Source organism: Acipenser ruthenus, chromosome 23, assembly GCF_902713425.1.
Source record: "Acipenser ruthenus chromosome 23, fAciRut3.2 maternal haplotype, whole genome shotgun sequence".
In the NCBI taxonomy this organism is placed as follows: domain Eukaryota; kingdom Metazoa; phylum Chordata; class Actinopteri; order Acipenseriformes; family Acipenseridae; genus Acipenser; species Acipenser ruthenus.
In genome coordinates this window covers 1,274,658-1,298,646 of record NC_081211.1, presented here as the reverse complement: position 1 = coordinate 1,298,646, position 23,989 = coordinate 1,274,658, and the positions used below count along the sequence as shown (strand labels likewise).

General features: G+C 39.9%; 2 protein-coding genes across 6 annotated transcripts in view; one reads left to right on the top strand and one right to left on the bottom strand.

The window, feature by feature from the left end:
* Positions 1 to 1,043: 1,043 nt before the first annotated feature.
* Positions 1,044 to 23,232, bottom strand: LOC117413134 (nuclear transcription factor Y subunit gamma). Of its 5 annotated transcripts, none has more exons than XM_058997343.1 (12): positions 23,121 to 23,232; positions 15,139 to 15,248; positions 9,932 to 10,038; positions 9,059 to 9,130; positions 8,198 to 8,311; positions 7,485 to 7,580; positions 5,532 to 5,705; positions 4,720 to 4,797; positions 4,132 to 4,281; positions 3,681 to 3,788; positions 3,317 to 3,373; positions 1,044 to 2,744 (listed from the first exon to the last, which is right to left on the bottom strand). In XM_058997343.1, exons 3-12 carry the CDS (start codon positions 10,028 to 10,030, stop codon positions 2,625 to 2,627), a joined length of 1,068 nt encoding a protein of 355 aa, XP_058853326.1. In that variant the 5' UTR covers positions 10,031 to 10,038; positions 15,139 to 15,248; positions 23,121 to 23,232; the 3' UTR covers positions 1,044 to 2,624. The 5 variants fall into 5 exon arrangements, with proteins under 5 accessions (XP_058853326.1, XP_058853329.1, XP_058853328.1 ...); XM_058997346.1 differs by having other exon boundaries at positions 9,059 to 9,127; XM_058997345.1 differs by lacking the exon at positions 23,121 to 23,232 and adding an exon at positions 22,737 to 22,833.
* Positions 23,170 to 23,989, top strand: part of LOC117414053 (regulating synaptic membrane exocytosis protein 3-like) — a 32,950-nt gene continuing 32,130 nt past the window's right edge. The window contains exon 1 of the mRNA XM_058997348.1: positions 23,170 to 23,256. The gene's annotated coding sequence lies outside the window, so the exon portion shown is untranslated. The remainder of the gene's footprint in view (positions 23,257 to 23,989) is intronic.

The window sequence follows — 23,989 nt, the reverse complement described above, 5'->3', positions numbered from 1 at the left end:
AGACTCGATTGTTTTTTGATGAATTAACTGGAGGCCAATATGACATTACAGTGTTTGTCTGGTTCAAATCCACTTACAGATTTTGTGCAGTTCTGTAAGTTCTTTGTGCATGTTCCTGGAGACTGCATGGTACGCAGAGTTCAATGTGGCTAATGTTCTTAGAACTGCTTTCCAGGCTGCAAACGTGTGGGAACCAGAGTTCATTCGGACGAGGAGTCTCTCCCCAGACTGCTGCATTTTAGAAAGGACTTGTTTACCGTTGATTCTAACATCATTAAAACGTACAGGCACCCTTGCAGTACGATTAAACCGTACACTGTCAAATAAAAATGAATTTTATTACCTGTAGTTTTCAAGGATGTGGTTAAATGGGTCTGGTTTTGGTCATTCCTATCCACCTTTAAGGCACCGTGCTTTAACCATCAGTGGTTGTTTCTATCTCAGCTTGATGTCAATACTGACCTGGGCTGGTCTTATACTGCTGACTCCAAAGGTGGAAAGGTGAATATCGTAAAACACTAATGAGCCGGACAGGTCTGCTGATATCACAATAACAAGGGTGACTTTGCTGTGCAAAACCAGTACGTTAATATCATTGAGGTTCAGCTATTTCTCAGGATACACAGCTCTCTCTAGCTCTGTGCTTTGCAACCTTCCTTGGTAACTATTTCATAGCAAATAAAATCTAAAGCTACACAATGCGTACACTCTAACCATCCTGAACAGAAAACAGATGGTGGGTATGTTGAGAATTCCTGAGCTTCGCTTCTGACTTGTTGCACAAGGTTTTAAACGTAAAAGCAGTAACCATAATGCCCACAAATAGCATTGAAAGGGTTAAAGAGTTTTTGCTGCTTCTCAAGGTAACTGTAACTAGGTGTTCTGATCAGGTTGCCTTTAATTGTGTTGCCCTCTTGTGGCCGCAGGGCATTATTACAATTCCACTTTACTAACATCAGTCTTGACCGAGTTTGTTAGTTTTTATGAGTGATCAAAACAACTCCTAACCCCCCCCCCCCACCTCCAAAAAAAAAAAGCACCACTAATCCAAAAAAAGTTTATTGCATTACATGCTGGCAGTTTAAACTACATGCAAAAAAAGCTGAAATAAAAACACATTTTAATCTAGCACAATTATTACAAACAATAATACAAATAAAAAATCAAAAGCTTTCTACAGACTAAGGTGTCAGAAAGCTGACTCGAGCCTGGTCCAGGTGGACGGAGTCTTCTATATACAACACGATATTAAACACAGTCACGGGAGGGGAGGGGAGGGGAGGGGGTGCTGTGGGAATACACACTTTCAGAACTCTCACAGACACAAATACACAACACAGGACTCACACAGCAGGGTGTGATTCGAGCCAGGGATCACCGCACAGGCTGATCTGCAGTGCTTGAGATGTGAATACTGTTCAAGAGATACAGAACATTTCTAACATCATAAACTCTAACTTAGTTAATTCCTTGTGCTGTCTGCTTTATCTCTGTATTTTTTTCTTCGTTACAATTCAGATATTTGAGCCGCACGGTTCCAACAGCTACGTGCACGTTAATTTTATTTATTTATTTATTTCCAGGCTGCTGGACTGCCAGGAACACACTTTCTGGACAACAGTTATGGATTACCTTGGAAAGAGTTACCTTTTCTGTTATAAAAATGCATTTATGCTAATGTTTAAAATGTGTGTTCTAAACCCATTCTGCAAAATCTGACAAAAAACAAAAACACACTACACAATGAAGTAAAATAAATTTGCTTGAAAGCAAAACTAGATATGCAAAGAATGCTTAGCTGGGAAGAATGTATAACCAGAAGTTCTACAAGCCAGTCCTGCTGTATATCTTTGTCACTGATAGTATGGACTGTAAAAAGCATGACCCATTTCTATTTCCACGATGAAAGAAAAACAATTCCATTGCATCCAACAGATTCTAAAATTAAAACTGGCCAGGTAGATTCCCTGACTAAATGCAGACATGAATACAGGAAACATGAGTGGGACTTGTGACAGGCACTGCACTATATTGTGCTTTTAGGAGGTTTAAATGCATACTCTAATTGGAGCTATTGATTCTAACATCATTAAAACGTACAGGCACCCTTGCAGTACGATTAAACCGTACACTGTCAAATAAAAATGAGGCTGCTCAGAAAAGCGTTGTCTCCGAGTATATACACGTCTTTCCTGGAGCCACAGGAGGTCCACAAATGTTGAGTGGCCTGAACAAAACATGATCAGAACAGTTTGCTGCATAAGGGGGAGGGACCCCATCCCGGTAAACATGTGCATATTACCAACATTGCCAACTGTGCCTTAATACAAGCAAAACCATTCAATGTTATTAAATGCTTCCATTTCCTTGAAAAGAAATGACAGGGTTTTGAACAATGTTTTGAAAAAATGGTTTTGATTTGCAATGTGTGTTTGTTTTTCCACTCTTTTTAGATTCTGGTTTCAACCACACGACGGTGTAGCGTGCCAGAGGCTACTGCAGACATTGTGTACAATAATTACATTGGTACAGAAAACAGCGGGAGAGAGTGCGCCGATTCTGCCTCTGGACCCGTGTGTTCCTGCTTCAGTTTGCGTGGCAGCCCCTCCCTGTGGTGGCTCTGCTCAGTCCGTGGTGACCTGTGTGGCCTGCCCGTCAGCTGCCTGGCTTGTCGACTGGATGAACATGGGCTGGCTCAGCTCCTGTCCTGCTGGCATGGTCACTTGCTGGATCTGGTAGAGTTGCTGAAAAGCAAAGGATTTTTTTTAATTATTATTTTTTTTTTATTTTTTAAGGCGAGTGATAATCAACGATAAGCGGCGAATGTGTGAAATCATCCTCCGTACTCAAAAACATTTCTAATGTTCCACCTCTTACTAACCAAACCAGGGTGGTATTAACAATCGAATTGACTTTCGGACAGGAAAAGGAGCCACTGTGGACTTTGGTGACTGGTTTATTTGATGAACTAAAAAAAAAAATATTTATGATAAAGATCAAAGGAAGACAGGGGAGTCAGTGAACAGTCCTTGCACTGGAAAGCATGGTGCAATAACGTGGTAACTAAATTAAATCACACCCATGAATGATAGGATTATGAAAAATATTAAATTTACTCCCAAGTAAAAAAAAAAAAAAAATGTAATTTACAATTTGAATACATTTCTGACAAAAGCAATGATATAGTTTTGCAATCCACTGTAAGCCTTAGTCAATGCTGAATCATTAAAAAACCTTGCTTGTTGCCTTTAAATAAAATGGAAGCAACAACAATTCAAGGCTGGAATGGAGTGTGTGGAAAGCAGTTTGCTCTCACCTGTCCGTCGGTGAACTGGCTGAACTGTTGCCCTTGCTGTACTTCTGTCTGCGTTATCTGGGACACAAAATTACAATTAATGTATTAGATTTAATTCAAGTGCTCTGTATAGGATGTTGCGTTTTGTACACACCACTAACCAACTGAACACAGTGGTATTTGTATTTTATAATTAAAGTATTGCTTTCAGAAGTATTGCTTAAAAAACAGACATTTCTAGTGATCCTTGTTTCTATAAGAAATGTGTCATGGCCATGGTAGATCATATACCTAGTGAATACCAAGATGGTTGAATAGCAGATTAAAAATAAGCAGACTAATGTATATATATATAAGCTTTTAGTGTAGGTCGATGTACACATACCTGCTGTGCGTTGGTGGCAAGTGTCTGAATCTGTCCTTGAACAACTTGTGTCCCGGATACAGGCTGGGCTAACCGGATATACTGCAGCTGCCCTGTGTTCAGCTGCACCTACACAATGAGACCACAAGAGGGAGATTTACATACCAGTTACAGTGCACTAAACACATCAGTTAAGTACAGAATTCATTCCTTCCCCACTATGCACAGATAAGTAATTTAATTCTTTTTTTTTCTTTATGCAACTTATTTTTTTCTGGCTTTTGGTTGACGGTTGCTCTTTCATACATTTTATTCTTCTATTTTTCTTTATGTAAAGCATTGTGTTGTCTATATGAAGGGTCCTATAAAAAACATATTAAGAGTTTGCATTATATTGCAAATATGCACAAACATGAACTTGAAGGATGCAAGCTCCTCCACCACAAGGCACTGGCCACTCCCAGTCACATACCGGTATCTGCTGGATCTCTCCAGTGTTGGTGATGATTTGCTGCATGACCTGCATGGTCTGTCCCGTGGCTGCCTGTGCCTGCTGCCCCTGCCCTGCCTGCACAATCTGTAGCTGCTGGCCCTCTCCCACCTGCATGGTTACAGGCTGGCTCTGGAATAAACAAGCACAGGGGTTAGTCCTCCTGCTCCTCATCTGCAAACACAGAGACAGAGAGGGGAGCTCCAAGCAGCACGAGAAACACAGAGAGCCCCGAGAGGGACAGCCGTTTCTGAAACCAAAACATGCACAAAAATGCATAAAAAAATGTAGCGCACAAGGAGCATTTAACATGCCATTTTATTAGCAGGCATCGTGTCACCCATTCCAGGTTTTACCTTGAGGATAATGCACGCCTCTTCAGGTACTGTGCCTAGTTTATCTCACAGTAAAACTTTACAATGGAGATCTTCTTTCTAACCTTGGGCTTTGCTCAGATATTAAACAACACGATATGATACAGAATCCAAACCAATATAAATCAAGCAGGGTGGCTGAGGCCAGGCCAGGCTACCAGCCAGGTCTCTGATGGGATTTCATTTGGTGTATTACCGTCATTGAGGATGCCGTAGTCTGGGGCTGTGCGACTTGCACCTGCTGATACTGCTGCACGCCTGCTCCTTGTAACACCTACAAACAACACGCCAACAGGAGATTGCACATCAGCGTCGCTGGAAGCACACACAAGCATGCACACACACACAAGCGCAAGCAAAGCAATGCTATCTGACCAAAAACAGTCAGATCCGGGATCTCACACACCGACCTTACATGGTGTTCAAAACAGGATTTAAAGCTTATGTTCTGGGTACATAAGCGTAAGTACCTGGAACATTACTACTTTAAAACAATAAAAGTAACAATGTCTTGGCATGGCTAATATAATCAAGTGGTCTTCCCTTGGATACAAGATATAAATAACAGTTACTTCGTGCCACCATATAAATGCAGCACAATTACAAATACACATATATATATATAAAAACCAAGCGGTACACACTTACAAATACAAGACAAAGACGCTCTAAACAAATGACAGCTGTAGAAAGCATGTAGTCTTAAACAGCAAGCAGACAAACACAAAAGTGGACAAGAAAGACACAGCCAGCAGGACTCGCAAATAAAACACTGAAGCATGCCCAGATGGTATGGCGCTCACACCAAGAACTCGTGAATCATACATGCTATTTAAGTTAAACCCATGTATTAATTAGAGTGGTTTAGGCGTTTTCACTTGCATTGTTGTACAGTTCTTTGGAGGTGCTCTTAAGTGAAAGGAGCTCTAGAAGTTACATTATGTATAAACTCTTGTAACATTAAAAGTGATTCCTTGTGCACTTCAGGGCAGGGCCTGTGACTCTTACCTGCCCCTGCTGTGGCTGTGTGATGATGATCTGCCCCTGCTGGAGGGTGGCTGTGGCGCCAGTGTTCTGTTGCCCCTGCTGTTGCCCCTGGACCTGCACAGCACCTGGCTGCTGTGCCAAAGTGAAGTAATACTGGACGGGTTCTGCGGGCGCGACTGACTGTCGCACTTCTTCCTACAGACGGAAACCAGACAAGCACCGAGGACAGTCTTAAGTTTATTTATTTAACTGTATGAGATATACCTATAGACATAGACACACACACACAATGTATGTTTCTGTGTATATAAACAAAACAAACTAAACCATTGTTCCTGTTCATATGGGTCAATCTTTCTTAGTAGTTCAGAAGTAGCAATATTTTTTTCCTTTTTTTTTTTTTTTTTTTTTTAAAATACATCAGAAACAATCAAAACAAACTCTTGTTGCAAATGCTGTCCATCCCGTAGCATGTAGCCAGTTTCCTGTGGCACCTACAAGTAAGATATCTTGGATTCCAGTCGCTGGTGGACTGCCGACCAGTCTGTGGAAGAGAGAGTAAACATCCCTCTCCCAGCTCCCAGGCACACAGCTGAGAGTGTAGGATGTTTACAATCCCTACAGCACAGCATCTTCCACTGGGGTGGGGAAATCAATTCCACAGGATCCGAGGTCCTGCGATACCCATACCTCACTGGACTGGGTAGCGTCTGCAATTCAAAAACTAACCTTCCCAAAGAATCCCACAGTTATCCAACCACTGTCACAGCAGGCTTTGCACTGTAGTTGCTAGTAGGGTGAATTCAAAATTCAATCACTGTCATGATGCGTTTATTGTACTTCTATCCTCGATCAAAAGGGACTCCTCATTCCAGTTTCATTGAATTTGAATGGATGAGTCTGTACACCTTCCAATAACAGCTAACACTAAGGGACTCTTGTGTATAGATGGCTCAACACAGGAAGCTGGCAGACTTTTGCAGAGATGCAAGACTTTGTCGCTGAAGATCTTGAACAGGGTCATATGACAGCCGACCGCTGCAAACATCCGACTGAAAGCCCCTTCAGTCTCCCTACAGCTTCCAGTCAAGGATGTTTACAGCACTCCCAAGCTGCCAGATCATGTATTACCACCAGGTTAACGATGGAAAATCAGTAATGATTCCTTAACTTTCTAAGGTGCAGTGAAATATGGAAAAATACTGCTGGAATAAAACCGAACAAGGATTTCTCCTGTAAATTGAGTAAGTCGAATTCTATGGCTACTGGTGTACTGGCTGAGTTTGTAGTCTTGGCAACAGTGTCTTTAAACACAGTCACTATGCACAGATACTTGAGGGGAAAAAGAAAGGTAGCCTTGCAAAATGCACATTTCATATCTACTGCACATCTTGAATTTAATAACAGTTTTTTTACTGATTGGAAATTGAGGCTATTCACTGTAAGCCTCACATAGTAATAATGTCAAACGCAATTAGTGTTTATCAGAAAAAAATAAATAGCAGGTAATTCACAACCTTTAAATTACACTGGTATCATACACACGATTCCCGTACTGTAAATAGCATTTTATACAAATGTCTTATCTTTTAAAACGACTATCTGAATGACTAGTTATATATAAAAACACCTGTCAGTCAGTAATAAAAGTTAAGGTACAGGTGGGATCAATCTCCTTCACACATGACAAAAATGTACACAGCAGCTGAGCTGAATAAGTAAAAATGCAATATGCAATAATGAAACTTAAGACGTAAAAGCTCATAGTATATATTATTGAGCAAAACTAAAGGAACGTCAGGCAGGAAAACAAAAAACAGTACATTTTTCAATATATTTAGCATGCATTACCATAAAAATGTTAACCTTATTACGAAATCACGCTGAATCTTCAACATTAAATTCCCTGTAAACGGTGGTATTTTAGAGCAGCAGGAGAAAGAGAAACAGAATGGGTGCCTCCGTTTCTCCTACCTGTCTTTTGGGAGGCTTCAGTTCATCTCTGGGAACGATGTCAATCAAGAAATCAAACTGGTCGAACTTTGTGATGGCCATTGCAATATCGTTCCTCTGAAGAGAAAGAAAAAAAACAAAAAACAGAAGGACGCTGCTATTAACGGCTAAGAAATGAAAACAAGAGTCACACTATGAAGTGACGTCCCCAGGTGAATGCCAATTGTTTCGCTTGTGTGTTCATTACTGTGCCCATTGGAATGTTCCAAAGGAAATTACAACACTGCATGTATTAAAAGATAAACGGCCTGCACTCGCCTATTGGGGGTAATGGGCTGCATTGACATTATTACCCTTAAAATAGAGCCCCATGTTGCATCAAGTCTCCCATTGTCATCCCACAAAATACATCCATTTATTTTTAGCAGCATGAAAAATAATATTCGGGCCACAGCTGCTCAGCTGATGCCGCAAAGTAGCCTAGCCTCCAGCTATACAACACAACACACTCTTGTGATGAAAAACACAACTACTGTACATGGTCATAGTTCGGTGTTTCCTGAGCAGCAGCAGATCAGACATGGGTTTAAATGAGATTAAGAAGAAATGGAACCCCGGGACTAAACAGGTTTGGACTAATTGCCATCACCAAGAAGAAAAAGAAAAAGAAGAGGAGGAGGAAGAAGAAGAAGAAGAAGAAGAAGAAGAAGAAGAACATCATCATCATCTGTTACCTGGAGAGTCCTGCGTTTGTTGTCCTCTGTGTGAATCCAAGCTCGTAGTGTCAGCTCTGTGATGAATATCTGAGCAGCTTTAGCAAACAGAACTGGTGCTTCAGCGCTGATCATCTACAATCGTGTAGAAATTAATTAAGCTTTCTCCTCTCACACCTCCACCCATTCGAAAAAACAAGACCAATCCCCCCCCCCCCCCCCCCCCCCCAAAAAAAAACAACAAATAAAACCCATGCCATTTAATTATTTTATAAAAGCACAGAGATGCAGGTGTGGTAGAGTTGGAGAAAGCAAAAAAATATTTAACCAAAACGGATTAAACAAAAAATATATATTTAGGGGTGGGCAATTATATGAAAATGGTATAATATCCAAGTCTTCCAAAACACAAAACAATATAATAACACAATTGCAATATGAAACATCTCAAAATAATGCCAATAGTGCTTAATGTAGCATGCAAATAGGGTTTGGTACCTAAACGGCAATCAATGGAATAAAATGGTTAAATAACACTTTAGTGTGTGGCGTTTCCCTACGAGACTGACCATAATTGGTATGTATAGGGTTTGTTGTATCTTCATACAAAATAAACTTGATTCTACTGTGTATTTTTAGCAGCATTAGCAATAAAACATATATCTCTGCCAGTCTACGTGAAATTATTTGTTTAATCCCATGATATTGCTATATGGAAATTATTATCGATATCGGATCAAAATATCGATATTGGTGCCCACCCCTAATAATAATGCATTCATTAAAAAAACAAAAACCAATGACCCTGTATTTGGATTTCTCTCTTGACAGACTGAATGGTTTAATAGAAGAAAGCCAGCCTCCACACAAGTACTGTACTACCTTTACGTCTTCATCCAGCTTCATGATTTTCTTGATTCGAGCTAATGGAAGCTCTTGAACTCTAAAATCCTTCTGGAACAGAGGGAAGTGACATTAATGAAACTGCGTTTTACATGGAAATAACAACAAAGCAGAACAATGTAAAAACTGCACGGCTAACAGAACTAGCAAAGGAACTAAAACAGCAAATAACAGGATCTGTTTAAATACATTGAACTGAACATAGCAAGCCGATTTACACAGAGTCACATTTCAGAAAACACTACTGTGGTTTTATCCAGGAGAGTTTAAACCTTATTAGTCTCGTAGAGGTCTCTACAATACATAATGTCTAACGAAGTTAATGTTCGTTTTCCCTCCCTTAATGGAAAACTCTTGCAGTGTGGAAAGCATTCTATCTTTAAGGTGAAACTAATGTCAAGTCACATCACAGATGCATTTGGGTCATGATGTGCAACTAAAAATCCAATCCAAAAGCAGGTACTTTTTCTGCAAAGCCAGTCACTTCAATGAATGCCGTTTAACAATTACTTGTATCCTTGTTTTTTCTTTCCTCTCTAGTTTTTTTTTTTAATCTGCATAGGAAGTTACAATGCTAATGACTAAAAGCATCAGAGCTTCTCATCACTGAATATTTATGAATTAATTGGAGCAAAAAACCACACACTTGCCCAAATAAGCTCAGGTTTCAAATGAGACGGATCTCAAATACTGCAAGATAAGGATCTTGCTTGAACCATATGCATGTTTTAAAATAGCTGAAACAAGGCCCTAGAAACAATTTGGGAAAGGCTAGCATGTCTTCAGAAGCATGAAGCTTTGCACGTATTAAAAAAAAAAAAAGGGAAAAAAGGCGTGTTCTCGGCTACGTACCACAGTGAGGTTTCTGATCTCCTCCATGACTCTGGGCCAGAAAGATTGGAGACTTTGCTGAGCATCACCTCCAGCGTTAAACGAACCATCTCCAGACATCTTGAGATCTGGAGGAAAATAAAGAAACACAAGGATCCCTGTTATTAATACTGATGGGTTCATTTTTGTATTGTTGGGTTTTTTTTTTTTTAAAACCTCCACACTGAAGAATGCAACTGAAGTTTAAAATGTAACTTTGCATAAGCATGCATGTTATATTAAAAAAAAAAAAAAAAAAAAAAAAAGTATTAAAATGTACAGACAGAAGTTGCATCACTGATCACATTTATTCCAACACTGAACATTTCAGCTGTTTCTTCATGGATGACATACTGTACATGATTTCAGTTTCCAAAATACATAGTTTGAATCCCTGAGATTACAAAATAAGGGTACTTTGAAAAGAATCCTGTAGTATTCTGTAAATCACGTCCAAACTTGTTTAATTTTTTTTTTCTCTCAAACTGGGTGAACCGCAGGGGTGTGGCAGCTCCTAAAATGTTTAAAGAGGTATTTCATTGGACAAAAGTAGGACAATAGAGATACACCAGTAAAACTGAAACACACACACACAGACGTATACAGCTGCTTTTTTATATACTGTATCATACTACTTACTACAAGGCGTCATTAAATTCATGTTTAGTTGACAAAGCAAATTTAGCAAATACAGTATACAGACGTAAAAGAAAACACAGAATGCTGTTATCTTTCTTCTCCCCCAGACCACACCACATCTCCACATCAAAGGCGTATCTTTAACCCCAAGACAGTCACAGTATTCAGACAGTCACTGACAACCCAGAATAAATGTGTTATCTGCTGATTTTCATTAGTTATAGTTACTTTCCACACATCAGCATTTTGGAGCTGCTTGAGTCAGCAAAAAGACCATGAACTTTGTACTTTAAGTAATTCGTGGACTCCCGTACGAGGTCTATGAAACTCAAAAAGCTATCGTTACATTACATATATACTAGAATGCCATATCCGCTTGCAGTGAACTGATGATTAGCAGGAGTCCCCCCAGAATTTACCTTGAACTTGCTTACATTCCCCTACTACCGTGCACCTCTCTCACACACACAATACAACCAACAAATCAGTGCATGCACATACAGAGGGTCCTTATGATCTTGTGCCAATTGCACAATACCTGAAAGATTAAACATATTTGTATGAAAGCAAGTTTATCAGGATTATAGCCAAATGCATTCTGAAATGTCTATATGAGGCTAGAAGTGTATGAAGTCTGGTGAAGATTGGTACAGAATCAAGGCACTTCTCGTAACCACTGTGTAGAGTGTGACAAACAGACAGCCACACAAGCACAAGGGTCCACATTTTTTGAATGAGGGCCCTAAAAACTGCACATGCTTCAGACAGCTACCTAATGGGAAAAATATTTGATTTTTTTTATTTAAATGTATCGCTATTTTATTTAAATACTTAAACTAGACCAGACAAATGCCTACTGTGTAGAGTTTTCGAGTTTTCGAGCATTCGAGTTTTGCATGTGCTGTAACCCCCAAAATCCCTGTAGAGCACCAATGGAGGGGTTACTTCACTCTAGCAAAGTCAGGAGGCAGCTGGTTAAGTGTGTGCTCGGATTTGGGGACTGGGAAAGGGACGATAATTAAAACGAGTCGATTCATATAATTACACACTATCTGGCTAGTTAATTATTGTACAAAATGAGGCCGACCTGAAAACATTTCCCCAGATTGTTTGTTATACCCCTCACCCTTGGGCAATAAGCTGCCACTTCAAGTTAGATACAGCAAATTTCGGAGGTTTCGTCCATCTGAACTCTAGCGATATCACGTAACCTGCCATCCTTGAATGGCTACACAGTGCCTCAAACCTGGAAAGAGACAGGCAACACTAATAAGGCAGGTGGCACTCTAGTTAAATGTAAATGAGAATGCACACTTCGATAAAGGACAAGGTAAACTTTGACAGATCCAAGACTGTAGACCTTGCGAGAGAACCGTATTCGTCACAAATGCTGCACTTGTATGACAACTTCAGTACCATCAGATGAATCTGTGATCACTTATTTATTTATTTACATAATAGTGTACACTGGGCATTTAATACAGTCTGCTTCTGAAATAAACAATTAGCCTGCTGAGCTTCGAGTTCAGAATTTAAAAAAAAATAAAAAGAAAAAAAGAGAAACGCTGCCTGGCCTTACCAGGCTCCGAGACTTACACGGAGCAGTAAATGTGCTGTTTATAAGATATGGTTTAATATGGTTTATTTTTAATACAATGCTGAAGGAATACAATGTTATCTCATATTTCACATCAGTAGCACACTGAAAGCAATAAATCACATTAGTAACATTTTCTGTTTCATACAGGCTAAGGCTTGGGAAGGCCTAGCTGTAAAAAATTATAATAAAATTATAAAACGCAGTATACTTTCAGTTTTCATATTTTTGTATTGTTGGGACAGAGGATCGTTGGTACAGGCAGATCCGCTGTAGAATTATGTATTTATTAAATGATTAGTTTCAGTTTTGCTCAAACCACTGCCACCACTGACCCAAAGGCCTACACATACTGAACATTTTTCTACAATGCACTGATCAGGAACTATCAAAGAAAGGCAAACCCCCCCCCCCCCCCCCCCCCAAGTTTGTTTAAATTGTCAGGACACTGTGTAATAACAACACGACTGCCTGTCTCTCTTGAATGGATCAGGACTACATGGCAGGGGGGGTTCAGGTCAGGATAGTGTTGTGCTCACTTAGACCTGCGAGAGGGAACACGTCGCAGTTCACAAGCATCACAATTCCAAATAAATAAAAGCTTTGGGATAGGTTTGCACGAGTTTTCATATACTTTTATATGAGGTGGGAAATGGCCAATACTTGCGCAGAAAAGCATTGTGCACACACAGCAAGCAGATTGCATTCAGGATTGCTAGTGTTGAACTACTCAGCAGCCCTATGAAACCGTGCATGCACAGTACATTCAACTCCATATCCTTCTATTGTCTGCCTGCTTTGCATGCACAATACAAGTCTCCAAGGCCAAGACAACACCCGAAAAGCCAGGGTTCGAACTCCTCTGGTTAAGTGCTCTAACCTGATGACATTTTTGTTTTAATACAGTAATACTTCTCCTCCGAGTCTGTAAGCCGTTAATTGGTTACTTGTTGGGAGTTGTTCAGGCAACGCTACTGCATGCAGGAGGAAGCAGGAACCATTCATTGAACCAGTTCAGAGCAGATTTTAAAGGAACGGCATTGCTCAGGTTCCTGGCACCTGATCACTGAAATTAGGGTTTTATTACACAAGACTTGGTGTTACAGTAGACTCTAGGTTGGCCGGATATGAATAAAATCTTAAGTGTTGGGCTAGATGAAGTCACAGTATCTACTGTATCTACTGGCATTTCGGCTTTTCATTCCTTTCTGCTGCAAGTCAAGTGCCTGAACCAATAGCAATCCCACTAATTACGAAGGTCTAGACTCTGTCAGTCTGGTATGCTAATGTTCCAATAGATTACAGGTCAGCACTCACATATCCGACACCTATAAAATTTTGACTTCAGTGACGGTTAAACGCGTGTGACGCATATCTGATTATTTAATTTTGGCCCGTTCCAACCCTTGTATCTTTTTTGTGTTCCCTGAAAAACGGAAAATTATCAAAAATACATATCTGAAAGGGCTGTGTTTTAAAATAAGCAGGCTTCCATTAGATGTACTGTATTGGTTTTGTTGGCACAGTACTATATGTTTAACAGAAGTAGTATTTTAATTCAGAACGATATGATTCTGAAAACATCTCTGCCAGAACTAAAAAGACGACACGTTAACTGCAATACAGTAAATACTTTTAAATCTGGTACGTATTGTAGCAGTATGTAAAATTCCACATTAACGACCTAACAGCAAAATGAAATCTAAATGTTATCCATGAAAAAAACATAAAAGGCAATGCAATTTAGCAAAACCAAAAGATTAAAAAAAAGGTTTCCAAAATTAACAGTATCCAAAGTCAGTATTCAAAATTGCAGAACATAATGCTCGTTAAGGTCCTAATGTCACAGTTCACTTGCAAATGAAAATGCACAAAAGCAACAAAAGATCACAGATAAAACAAAACACAAAAACATCACAGTATCTGAAACTGTTTAATGATTAACTGTTACATCACCCTTTGTTACATCGCTTTGTTTTGGCTGCATTTTCGTTGGGTGAAACAGGAGGAAGACCTGTGTAACTTCACAATGCAAGACAGACTGATTTGGCATTAGAGATAATTTTTTTTTTTTTTTTTTTTTTTTTTTTTTTAAACGCGGGTTGTGACGGATACTCAGATAAACTGTAGCACTGAAGAGATGGACTGGTGACAGAGTCGGAAATTGCGTGTGACGGTTAAGTGCATTCATTTGTTACATATACATACATACATACATACATACATACATACATACTATATATATATATCATAGGGATTGATTTTACTCTTAATACAAGGGCAGTAAAACACGACTGACGTGTATATGACTGACTGTAATAAACTCCAGCTGCTGTACACAATACACTTAGACAGCAGTGTAGCGTAGCTCGGTTTCAACTGACATTCAATAAGAACTATTGTTTTCTGTTTATATATTAAATAAGGGACATTCTATATCTGTTATCATGCATGAGTTAACAGCAAAAATAATATACATTTAAAAAGCCCCTCCCGCTACTAGCCTGACAGGTGGGGGAGGGTGACTTATTGCAAGCAGTTTCTATCGATTTAATTTTCCTGGGGATGAATGCATGAGAGCACTGCACACTAGTGCTGACCTGGAATGGCCACTATTGTTGGTCAGGGGCCAGCGCTGCATGTGATCTGGCTTCTTTCATTGCATGTATACAACAACCAAAGCACTCCATGCAATAACATGGTCTGCAAACCGCTGGAATGATGTTTGCAATACAAAAAAAAAATCCCACTAACTAAATATTTGCTTTTGGATACTGTCCTTTGTTTCGAGGTGTGAAACAAATGTTCAGACAAGCACCAAAACGGAAAACAGAAAATACTGCACAGTACACAACTGTATAAGGGGGCAAATGCATATGTATATATGTGTGTGTGCTATGACAGATTTCAGCTACACAATTCCAGTTGCAGAGTATAAAGTGTTACAGTTTACCTGAAGCACAGGTGATCTGCAAAAGATCAACCAAAAGTCACCTTCAGCCCTCCGTACTCCCTTCTTCCTGAAACACGCGGGGCACTCCCTCACATAAGATTTCCAGGTGACTGCAAACACAAAAAAAACATCAGACTTCCAATAAAACAAGGTCATTTGTTACCCATTAAAACCTACATTAAATTGAAAAGGTAATCTGAACCAAGCTAGTTATGTTTTCTTCAATAGAAGCAAATGGCACAGTAAGACTATAGCGTTTCACATTGTAACTGTTTCACAGTTTTCTTCCTTGATGTCAACTGTTACTTTCAGAGAATCAACATTTGTGTTTTTTGTTTTTTTTTGCAGTACAATTTTATAACAAAATGATGTTCCTATTAGAAAATGAAGGATTATACAGCTTAGAAATGTTGCCAACCTTTAGTGGTGGACTCTGACACAGCCACAGTTAATAATCACATTCTTTAAGAGTTCACTGAAGCAAGGAAAGAGAGACAGGCCCTGGGCTAATTTCACAAAGCTAACAGGGACAAACCTTTGTCCTTCACTTTCACCGTCCCCATCTCAAATGCAAAGAGTTACATTTTAGAAATAGCAGAACAGTCGTAGTTGTTACTATTTAGATCTGGCTATTCAAAGGTATGGCAAACTATGTTCTCGGTATTTTACCTCATGCAGGATACCCACGGTCCCTGAAGTTTATATTTTTTGCAAAGCCAGATTTACCCAAAAGAACATGCTTTCTTATCACTTACATTCACAAATATTTGACATTCCTTTTTTTGACAAAAGCATTTCCTGTAATTGCATACTTACATTAAAATACCCAAGAGTTGAAACAGTACCAGTTGTGATGTAGGGCATTCAAAGGTGAAAGCCTATTCCTTACAGTTTCTTACTTGTCTAATCAGTTTGGACCGATTGAAACAATCTTAAAACTGTTCTTTAGGAGTGCTGCAACGCGCTCACATTTCAGAACAGGACAGTACCGTAACATCTGGAGCGGGAGTTCTTTTGAACACACAAGAATGGAAAAGCCATTTCTGTACTGTCCTGCACATTACATGCCAAAAGATTACAACCATGCACTAGCAATCCTTTCAAAATTAAAAACTGCACAGCCCACCTGCAGTAACAAACTTTATCTGCCTGTGGTCCCAACCACAATAGCACTATTTTTTTTTATTTTTTTTCTAGAGCATAGATCATGATGCAATGCCTGGCCTTGTTAAGCAACATTGTCTACTGGGCCCCTAACTTTACCCACCCATAGCATAAAACTCAATATAGCTCAGGTTTTTTTAATAAACTTCTTTATTACACCCCTGCTTCTTCCCAAACTCTCCCAAGCTTCATCTCAAGGTCACTTTTTACTGGTAGAGAGGCCTGGCTTTTTCCTAACTTTCACTGCGGCACAGACTGACCCCCTCTCAGTAATCCTGAAACATCCCTGAAATCCCCCTGGTAAAACAGACTTATTGTAAAACAAAATGTTATAAAAACGAGACTGTCTGAACTCTCTCTGGCAGCTGGCTCGTGCCATCTTCCTCTGTTTAGAGTAAGAGAGGGAAACGGAGGTGGAGATGGTCCCCTTTTCCACTGCGACTGCTCCACCGCACAAGCTCACATTCCAATGACCTTCATTCCTTGTTTGCAAACAAAAAAACTGAAAACACTGCAATGGCAACACCTGTGGCTTTCTTTTCAAGCCAACCACAGTGTGAAACTCATGATTAGTTACTGTGTGATGCTGCCTATGCTGTATTATAAACATTTAAAATCATATTTAAAAAAAGGACACGCACAACTTTTTCATCACCTAACTGACATCACAAAAACAGGCAGCCAAGCACAGACAACATTTTTTATTTTACTATTTTGAAAGCATGTTTAGGTATTCGCCATGCACTTTCAAATTCTACCGCTTTCATTTTGTCTGTCGAAAGAGAATTGGTTTGCTAGAATGACTAAGAAAACTTTGGAATAGAATGTGATTTCCAAAAGGGCATGTTCTATATGCAAACAAAGATGAGTACTGTAAACATCGCCCCCGGTCACTACTACAGTACATACAGCAATGGGACATTTGTATTAGAAGAATGGTACAGAGAACTAAAAAAAAGTGTAAAAGATAAAGTTAAGCATGCTGCACAAGTCAAAATTTAAAAAATACCCCATTTTCCATAACATACTTCATTAAATGTCACACAACAAATTACTGAGCTGTCCCAGTGCAAAACTCTACGTGTCAAATGAGAACTCAAAAATACACACTTCTTTCACCATCACACCAGATACAGCGCAGCTTGATCTAAATGTGTTTTGTGTGGTTTGTTTTAATTCATCAGTTTTCCTGCACATCCTACACTGCACTATGGTAACAAATGAAGGACATTCCAATCTAAAAGCGGACACTTGGTTTAGCAAAAGCATTAATTGCTGGAAAACAACTTGCTAGACAGCACAGGGTGAAGAGAAGGCATCTTATTTCTCCTAAAAGTAAAAACTCCTGCACAGAAAATGCTTCAGCTCCTCCAGATTTACTTCTTCATTTATTTAAAGGCTGAAGTTAAACTTACCGGGTCTCCTGCAGTGGCAGCTGCATTTTAACGATGTCTCTGTGATCAGAGAAAGTGAGAGAAGGAGGAGAGAGAGAGACAGAGAGCGACAGGGAGAGAGGAGCCCTATTCCTTCAAGCTCAGAGCAGCAGGAAACAAAAGGCAACAGAAAGCTTCAAATGCGCTGCCTGCGAGCCTCACAGACCCGCAGGGACTCCTCTCCCTTCTCCCGGCTCCTTTCCCCTGCAAACTGCCGTCCCTCATTTTGCCTTTGTCTTTCACTTGACCCCTGTTTCTCAAAGGGGAATAAACCCACTTCAGACTCCAGAAAAGATCTGCAGCCTCTTTCGCCTTTAACATTCAAAGGCAATCAATCTAGCGTGCTACTTGATACCTCGCCCCGCCCCTCCTGTCAGCTCACAGGTCAGCTTGTGTTATCAGAGCCTGAGTCAACACTCTGATTCGCTGCTTTGCTTGTCAATGACCAGCCCCCCCCCAACCCGCCCCCTGCAACAGCCAGCTTCCTGTTCTAAGTTACCTTGAGCTGCAAGATAGGGGTCAGGGAAAAAAAAAAAAAAAAAAGACAAAGAAATGAAAGTAATAAAACCCAGCTCTGAGGTATAAATAACTCCCCTCAACGATTATCAACTAAACTGACACCACACCTGCAACCAGTCTGTTTTGAAAGAATGGCTGCAAGTCTGACAACTGTTCCCTTCTTATTTGCAATGTCAAAGTAAATGTCTTTCTGGTCCCGCCCCAGGGAGCTGGCGATTGGCTGCCAGGCTTGTGATGCACATGTCTTTGCCTTAGCCGATTGGCTGACCCAGGCTTCTATTTAGTTTCTCACACTGGCCGCAGGATTTAAAGAGAATGCATCACTGCCAGGGGTGGTCATTAAACCACCCCCCCACCACACATCTTTCAAACAGAAAACCTGTGCTTGTTTTTTTTTTTGTTTTACAGTTTAAGGAAAGAGAGCTAAGAGAGCTAGGGGTTGGGATACCCCATCCAGATGATTGCAGGTCTTTCTGCTTTGTTTGTTTAGACTTCCAGTGTACATACCCCAAAACAGGTCACTGTAGCCGTTTCTCTTTTACAGGAATCAAACTTCAAAATCAAAGAGTTCATGACTGTCAAATACTACAGGATAAAGTCCAACACAAGACACAGGCTGATCAATTAAACATTCGCTTCAAATTACATTTCTTACTAAAATCGACCAAACAAATCCGTCCTTTAATTAAACACAAAGTACCAAAAAGCAAAAACACATCAAATGATTTATTTATTTTAAAATAAAAAAAGTGTAACAGTTGTGAATGAATTTAGTGAAACAGGGCTAGCTATTCTGGTATTTTAGATTTTAAATTAGACTACTAGACTATTTCCATTTCATATTTTCACATGCTTTGACTATTCGATTCAAAGTAAATAGCAACATTAAAACCCCTAACTATTGTCTTTGTTCCAAGCTGCTATTATTGGTACCATGTATGCAAATCTACTGAACAGAGCTTTGCTGAAACAACATGTTTAAAATGACAACATGCCTCTAGCAGGGTTATAAACACTAACATTGCATACAGTACCGTACCAGTTTGAAGCACTTTGACCAAGTCCTTTTAAAAAAGGGACATTTGTAGAGGTCATATGCAAAGGTGTATGTGAAATCATAACCTGAAACGACTATGAAAAAGGAATCCTGGTTACACACCTGGCTAGTTACGGTATAGCTATTGATTTAGCTGTTTGAAATGGGGAGTATTTTCAATATTTTGAACTGCTGATGTATAATTTTGTAAAATGTACTTCTTGCCTTCGACTGGAGAGCAGAGACAGCCTCGAGTCTTTAATCCCTGCACGTGACACACAGCTGCTGCAATTCAACCGTGGGATTTACCAACATTTAAAAAAAAAAAAAAAAAAACACTAACTCATGAATGCTGCTTATTTAACTCAAACCACTGTTCCCATCCCTTCTCTAAATCTTTCTATTGAGTGTGCAGCACACACCAGAAAATAAAATGACATCCCTACCAAATGCCAGATTTACAGAACACTAACAGTTAACCAGCGAGTTAAACTAGCAAGCTGCAGAGCTACTGGTAAACCCGGGCCATGTTGGAGTTATATAATTGTGTTTGCTCAACCTGAACACCTGCTGCCTGCCGCGTGCGTCTCCCCTGGTTAAATATTATTTTCCTGACGAAAAAAAACTTGCTTCCTAAAATACTGCACCTAAACATCAGTGACTGTCAGCAAGATGTTTATGGGTGATTAGCGTCTCAGGATTTTTTTTTTGTTGTGTGGGCAACTGCTTCTGTTGAGAGTGGAGGACCTGCAGTAACGTACGCACACACAATTTCGCTGGGAATGAAGTTTCATGCTTATGTTGCAGTTTCACCTTCTGTATGGCCGATTTGAGACCGAGTTTCCCAGATTACAATTAATCCAACACTAGCAATTTGCAGATTTAAAGGTTGTCTCCAGGGCACTTGGCTTCCTGCTTTTCCAAAGCGCCCTGGCAGGAACATCCTCTGCTTCCAACTAATGTGTTATTGGGAAACCGATTGACCTCCCTCTAATTTATATCCCTCACACCCCCCCCCCAGCATTTCACAACTCGTTCTGAGAAGTTATTCTACTGTATAGCAGTACAGAACAGAATCTCTCTGATGTGGTCCATTTTGGCCAGTTGATGTTTTATTTTATTTTAAATACAAATGCATTTGGGAGTTTTATACTGGCAGGAACTTGGAGCACACAGTCCTACCGTTGACAAGGTGAAGGTCAGGGCAATACCCTGGTGCAGCTGAAAAACACCGTTTCACTGTACCTGCATGAGTGCGGGCTGTACTAGAAACACAAGCATGCTGACGACTAGAAAACTTCAACACCAGCGCTGGGAAGCATGAACTAACTTGCACGCTATCGCAGACTAGTTCTGCAACATTGTCAATTGATTTTTCTCTTCTGCACAAATGGTGTATACTGGAGAAAGGTGTGACGATAACTTTTTTTTTTCTCTTGGTTTTAAAATAAAAGCAAAAGTAACATTTAAGAATCTCAAAACCAAGGCTGTAGCCTGGGTAACACGAGCTGGCAGGTCATCATAAACTGCTAACCTTTCAAGAAAATGTGTCACATGAAACCTAGACACAGTGTCAATGTATATTAATTAATAGATACAAGTATTGAATAGAAATAACCCCCTTTGATAGAACACACATTTTCCATGCTTGTACAAAGGAAATTAGTCTTCCTCGTTCCGTAATGCTAAATACAACAGCCTGTAGAATAATTAACCACCTCTGTATCAGGATCAATCAGCTGTGCAATACATTAACCAGGTCTGCTGCCAGCAAGGTCAGCCTGACATCTGTGTCTCTCATTGTGACATTGAAGCTTTCTTACCTGGGCTTGTACAGACAGGGCTGGACTATCGGTTAGGAGGGGGTGAAGGGACAATCTACTATACAAAACTACTGTGGTAGTAACCTTGTGAAAACGAATGCAGTCAGTATTTGTGTCAGCTCTCATAACAGATTATCAGAAGCATGTTAGACTGTCAAGCTTTACATGCCAGAGCGTTAGGCTGCACCATTACAAATTTGTGCAGATGAAATGCAACCTAACGTGGAACATTTTTCAAGTGCTGGTACCCTCATATGAACCTAAAGCAAAGCTCCAGCACATAGGTACTTGGATAGGCTTTTAACACAGTACAATTAATACAAGCTAGCATGATAAGGCCCCATGTTTGGTAACTAGCTACTGAAATACTCACACTGCAATAGTAAAATGTTACCTATAATTGTGACCTATGCATTTTTACAAACACCAATTCACCACACTTGGCTGAAAAAAGAAGCAGGTTGTGTAGCACTGGCTTAGATGTCAGAGCCACATGACATGGCTACCTGGGAGAATAAATATTGAGAATGTCTAAAATGTTTAATTAGTGACACAATAACAAAAGTATAAAGCACCGAAATAGTCAGTGCTTTGTAGACATTGACTTAAGGCAAAATATGGGTAGATATTTATTCACCAAAAAAGGCAACAAGCCACAATTAAGTCATTATTATTATTATTATTATTATTATTATTATTATTATTATTATTATTATTATTATTATTCTGGAGACAGCTGTAATTGTAGTGACAGCTGTATGCAGAATACAAGTTCAACTCCATACCTCTGACTGCATCTTTTGTTTTGTTAAAATGCTTCATTTTGTATACTTATGCAAATGTACAAAGTAACACAATCAAACTACCACTTATACAGGATATCGCCAGACCTGTATTCAGCTATTGTGAACTGCATTGAGAATTAATAGCTGTGTATTTTGACCAACAGCATGCTGCACTTTCTAACAGAGACAGTTAAATAGCAATGTTACAATTGCTGAAATTGAAAAAAAAAAAAAAAAAAAAAAACACTGCCTGGTTATTTTCATTATGCAAGTTATGGGAATCCAAGTAGGACAGGATCTACAGGATTGTGTAAGAAAACACATGCCAATTCCTGTCTGCACTGTTACATAGATCATTTGCTACAGTACCACCACATCGTCATACACACGGCTACTACACTGTATGTGTTTGTAGACCCATTACACCTTACTGTATATACCTGTATATTCAGACAGATAAAAATAGTGCAACACTGCGACAATGCTGTACAAAAAAAAGAATTGCATTTCAAACACATACAAAAGTCTTTGTATTTTTGTACTGTCTACAAAAACAACGAGTCTTATGTTTTATATTATTATTATTATTATTATTATTGGAAAATAATTTGCAGCAGCAGGAGAGACTGAGTGAAAACTAAACCAGACAGAATAGAAACGAAGGGGATAAAATCAAACATAAAAATACAGCGAAACATGCACTGGCTGCGACCCAGACTACACCAAGCAGTCGCAGAGCACGGCTTCGGCAAACCAATTTACCAAAACCACACGTCCACGATTAAAAGGTAAGTTTGGCTTAAAAAGATTTGCAAAAGATGTGGAAATCAGCACGAACCAATAAAGATTTAGTTTGGATTTGTCCCTCAGACCAATCAAACCCTGGACCGTCTTCCACCAATCAAGGTTTTTAGAGCAGAGATGACTGTGAAACTAACGCCATTCCGGCTCCACCGTGCAGTCATCAGCGTGCCCTAGGCAGATCAATAAGAGCCAAAATGGAGAACACGGGGCGCAGTTTCACAACAGCCGCAGCTCTAGAAACCTTGCCACCAATGAGCGTCTCAGAGAGCAGAGGGAAATGGCGCCTTCGTCCAAGCTCACAAACAACTCGCATTAGAGGACAGGTAGCGCCGGCAAACGTGGCTCCTCAGAAGTACAGACCCCCAGAAACCGGTTCAGCTTGCACGAAAGCCCCCAGATAGACTCGGAAAATACTCACCGGTTACAGCGTACGCTTTTGCCGCGGAGTCCTACTCGGTCTATTTACTTTATTTTAAACGCGGAGAGGAAACAAGATGGCGGCGGCGGCGCCTGCAACGCTTTCCCTTCAGGGGTTGAAACACATCTCGCGAGAGGTGAGGGGGGGGGGGATGAGTCTAGGAATTGTACGGCATGTTGAACAGACTGCTGCCATGTTGGGTTACGGCAGGCCAACCCTAATATATATATATATAATAATAAAAAAAACGCAGACCTATGCTTCTAAAATCGACTTTCCTGCCTGTATTTATAGCTTGTATGTAACATAACGACTGTTTTGTTTATTTTATTTTTTTTTTAAATGTGTACATAAGTTCTTTTAAATTCACCTGTTTCAGAAAAAAAACAAGATTGCACAGCACGTTAAGTGGCGGTAAACCCGAAACGAATCGAAATAAACTCTTTGCATTTAAAATGAAAGGGGTCAGTAAGAATAAGACTCCCATAGGGCCAGGATTAGAGTGATTATAATAGTAGTTTCCACTAGATGGGGATGGAAGGCTGCATTGGAAGTCCGTGCATGACAAGCTAGCAATATAAGGCTGCTGTGTGTAGACGGCTGTATACTGAAGTATTGCGGGTTAGCACAGAGTATAGGACCAGCAACAGAAAGGGGAAACAGAAGACAGCATACATTGCATGAGCATAACGTCTCAGTTCTAGCATTAGCTTAATGCATATCGTGTAGACAGGTGCGCTCGCGTCAGTGAGGGACGGTGTGTGTGTGTGCACCGACTGTGTTCGAGAAGGAACATAATGAGTCACTGTGTAACAACACTGGTGTCTCTTGGGCTATAGCGTTGTGTTTTTTTTTTCATATCATTACCA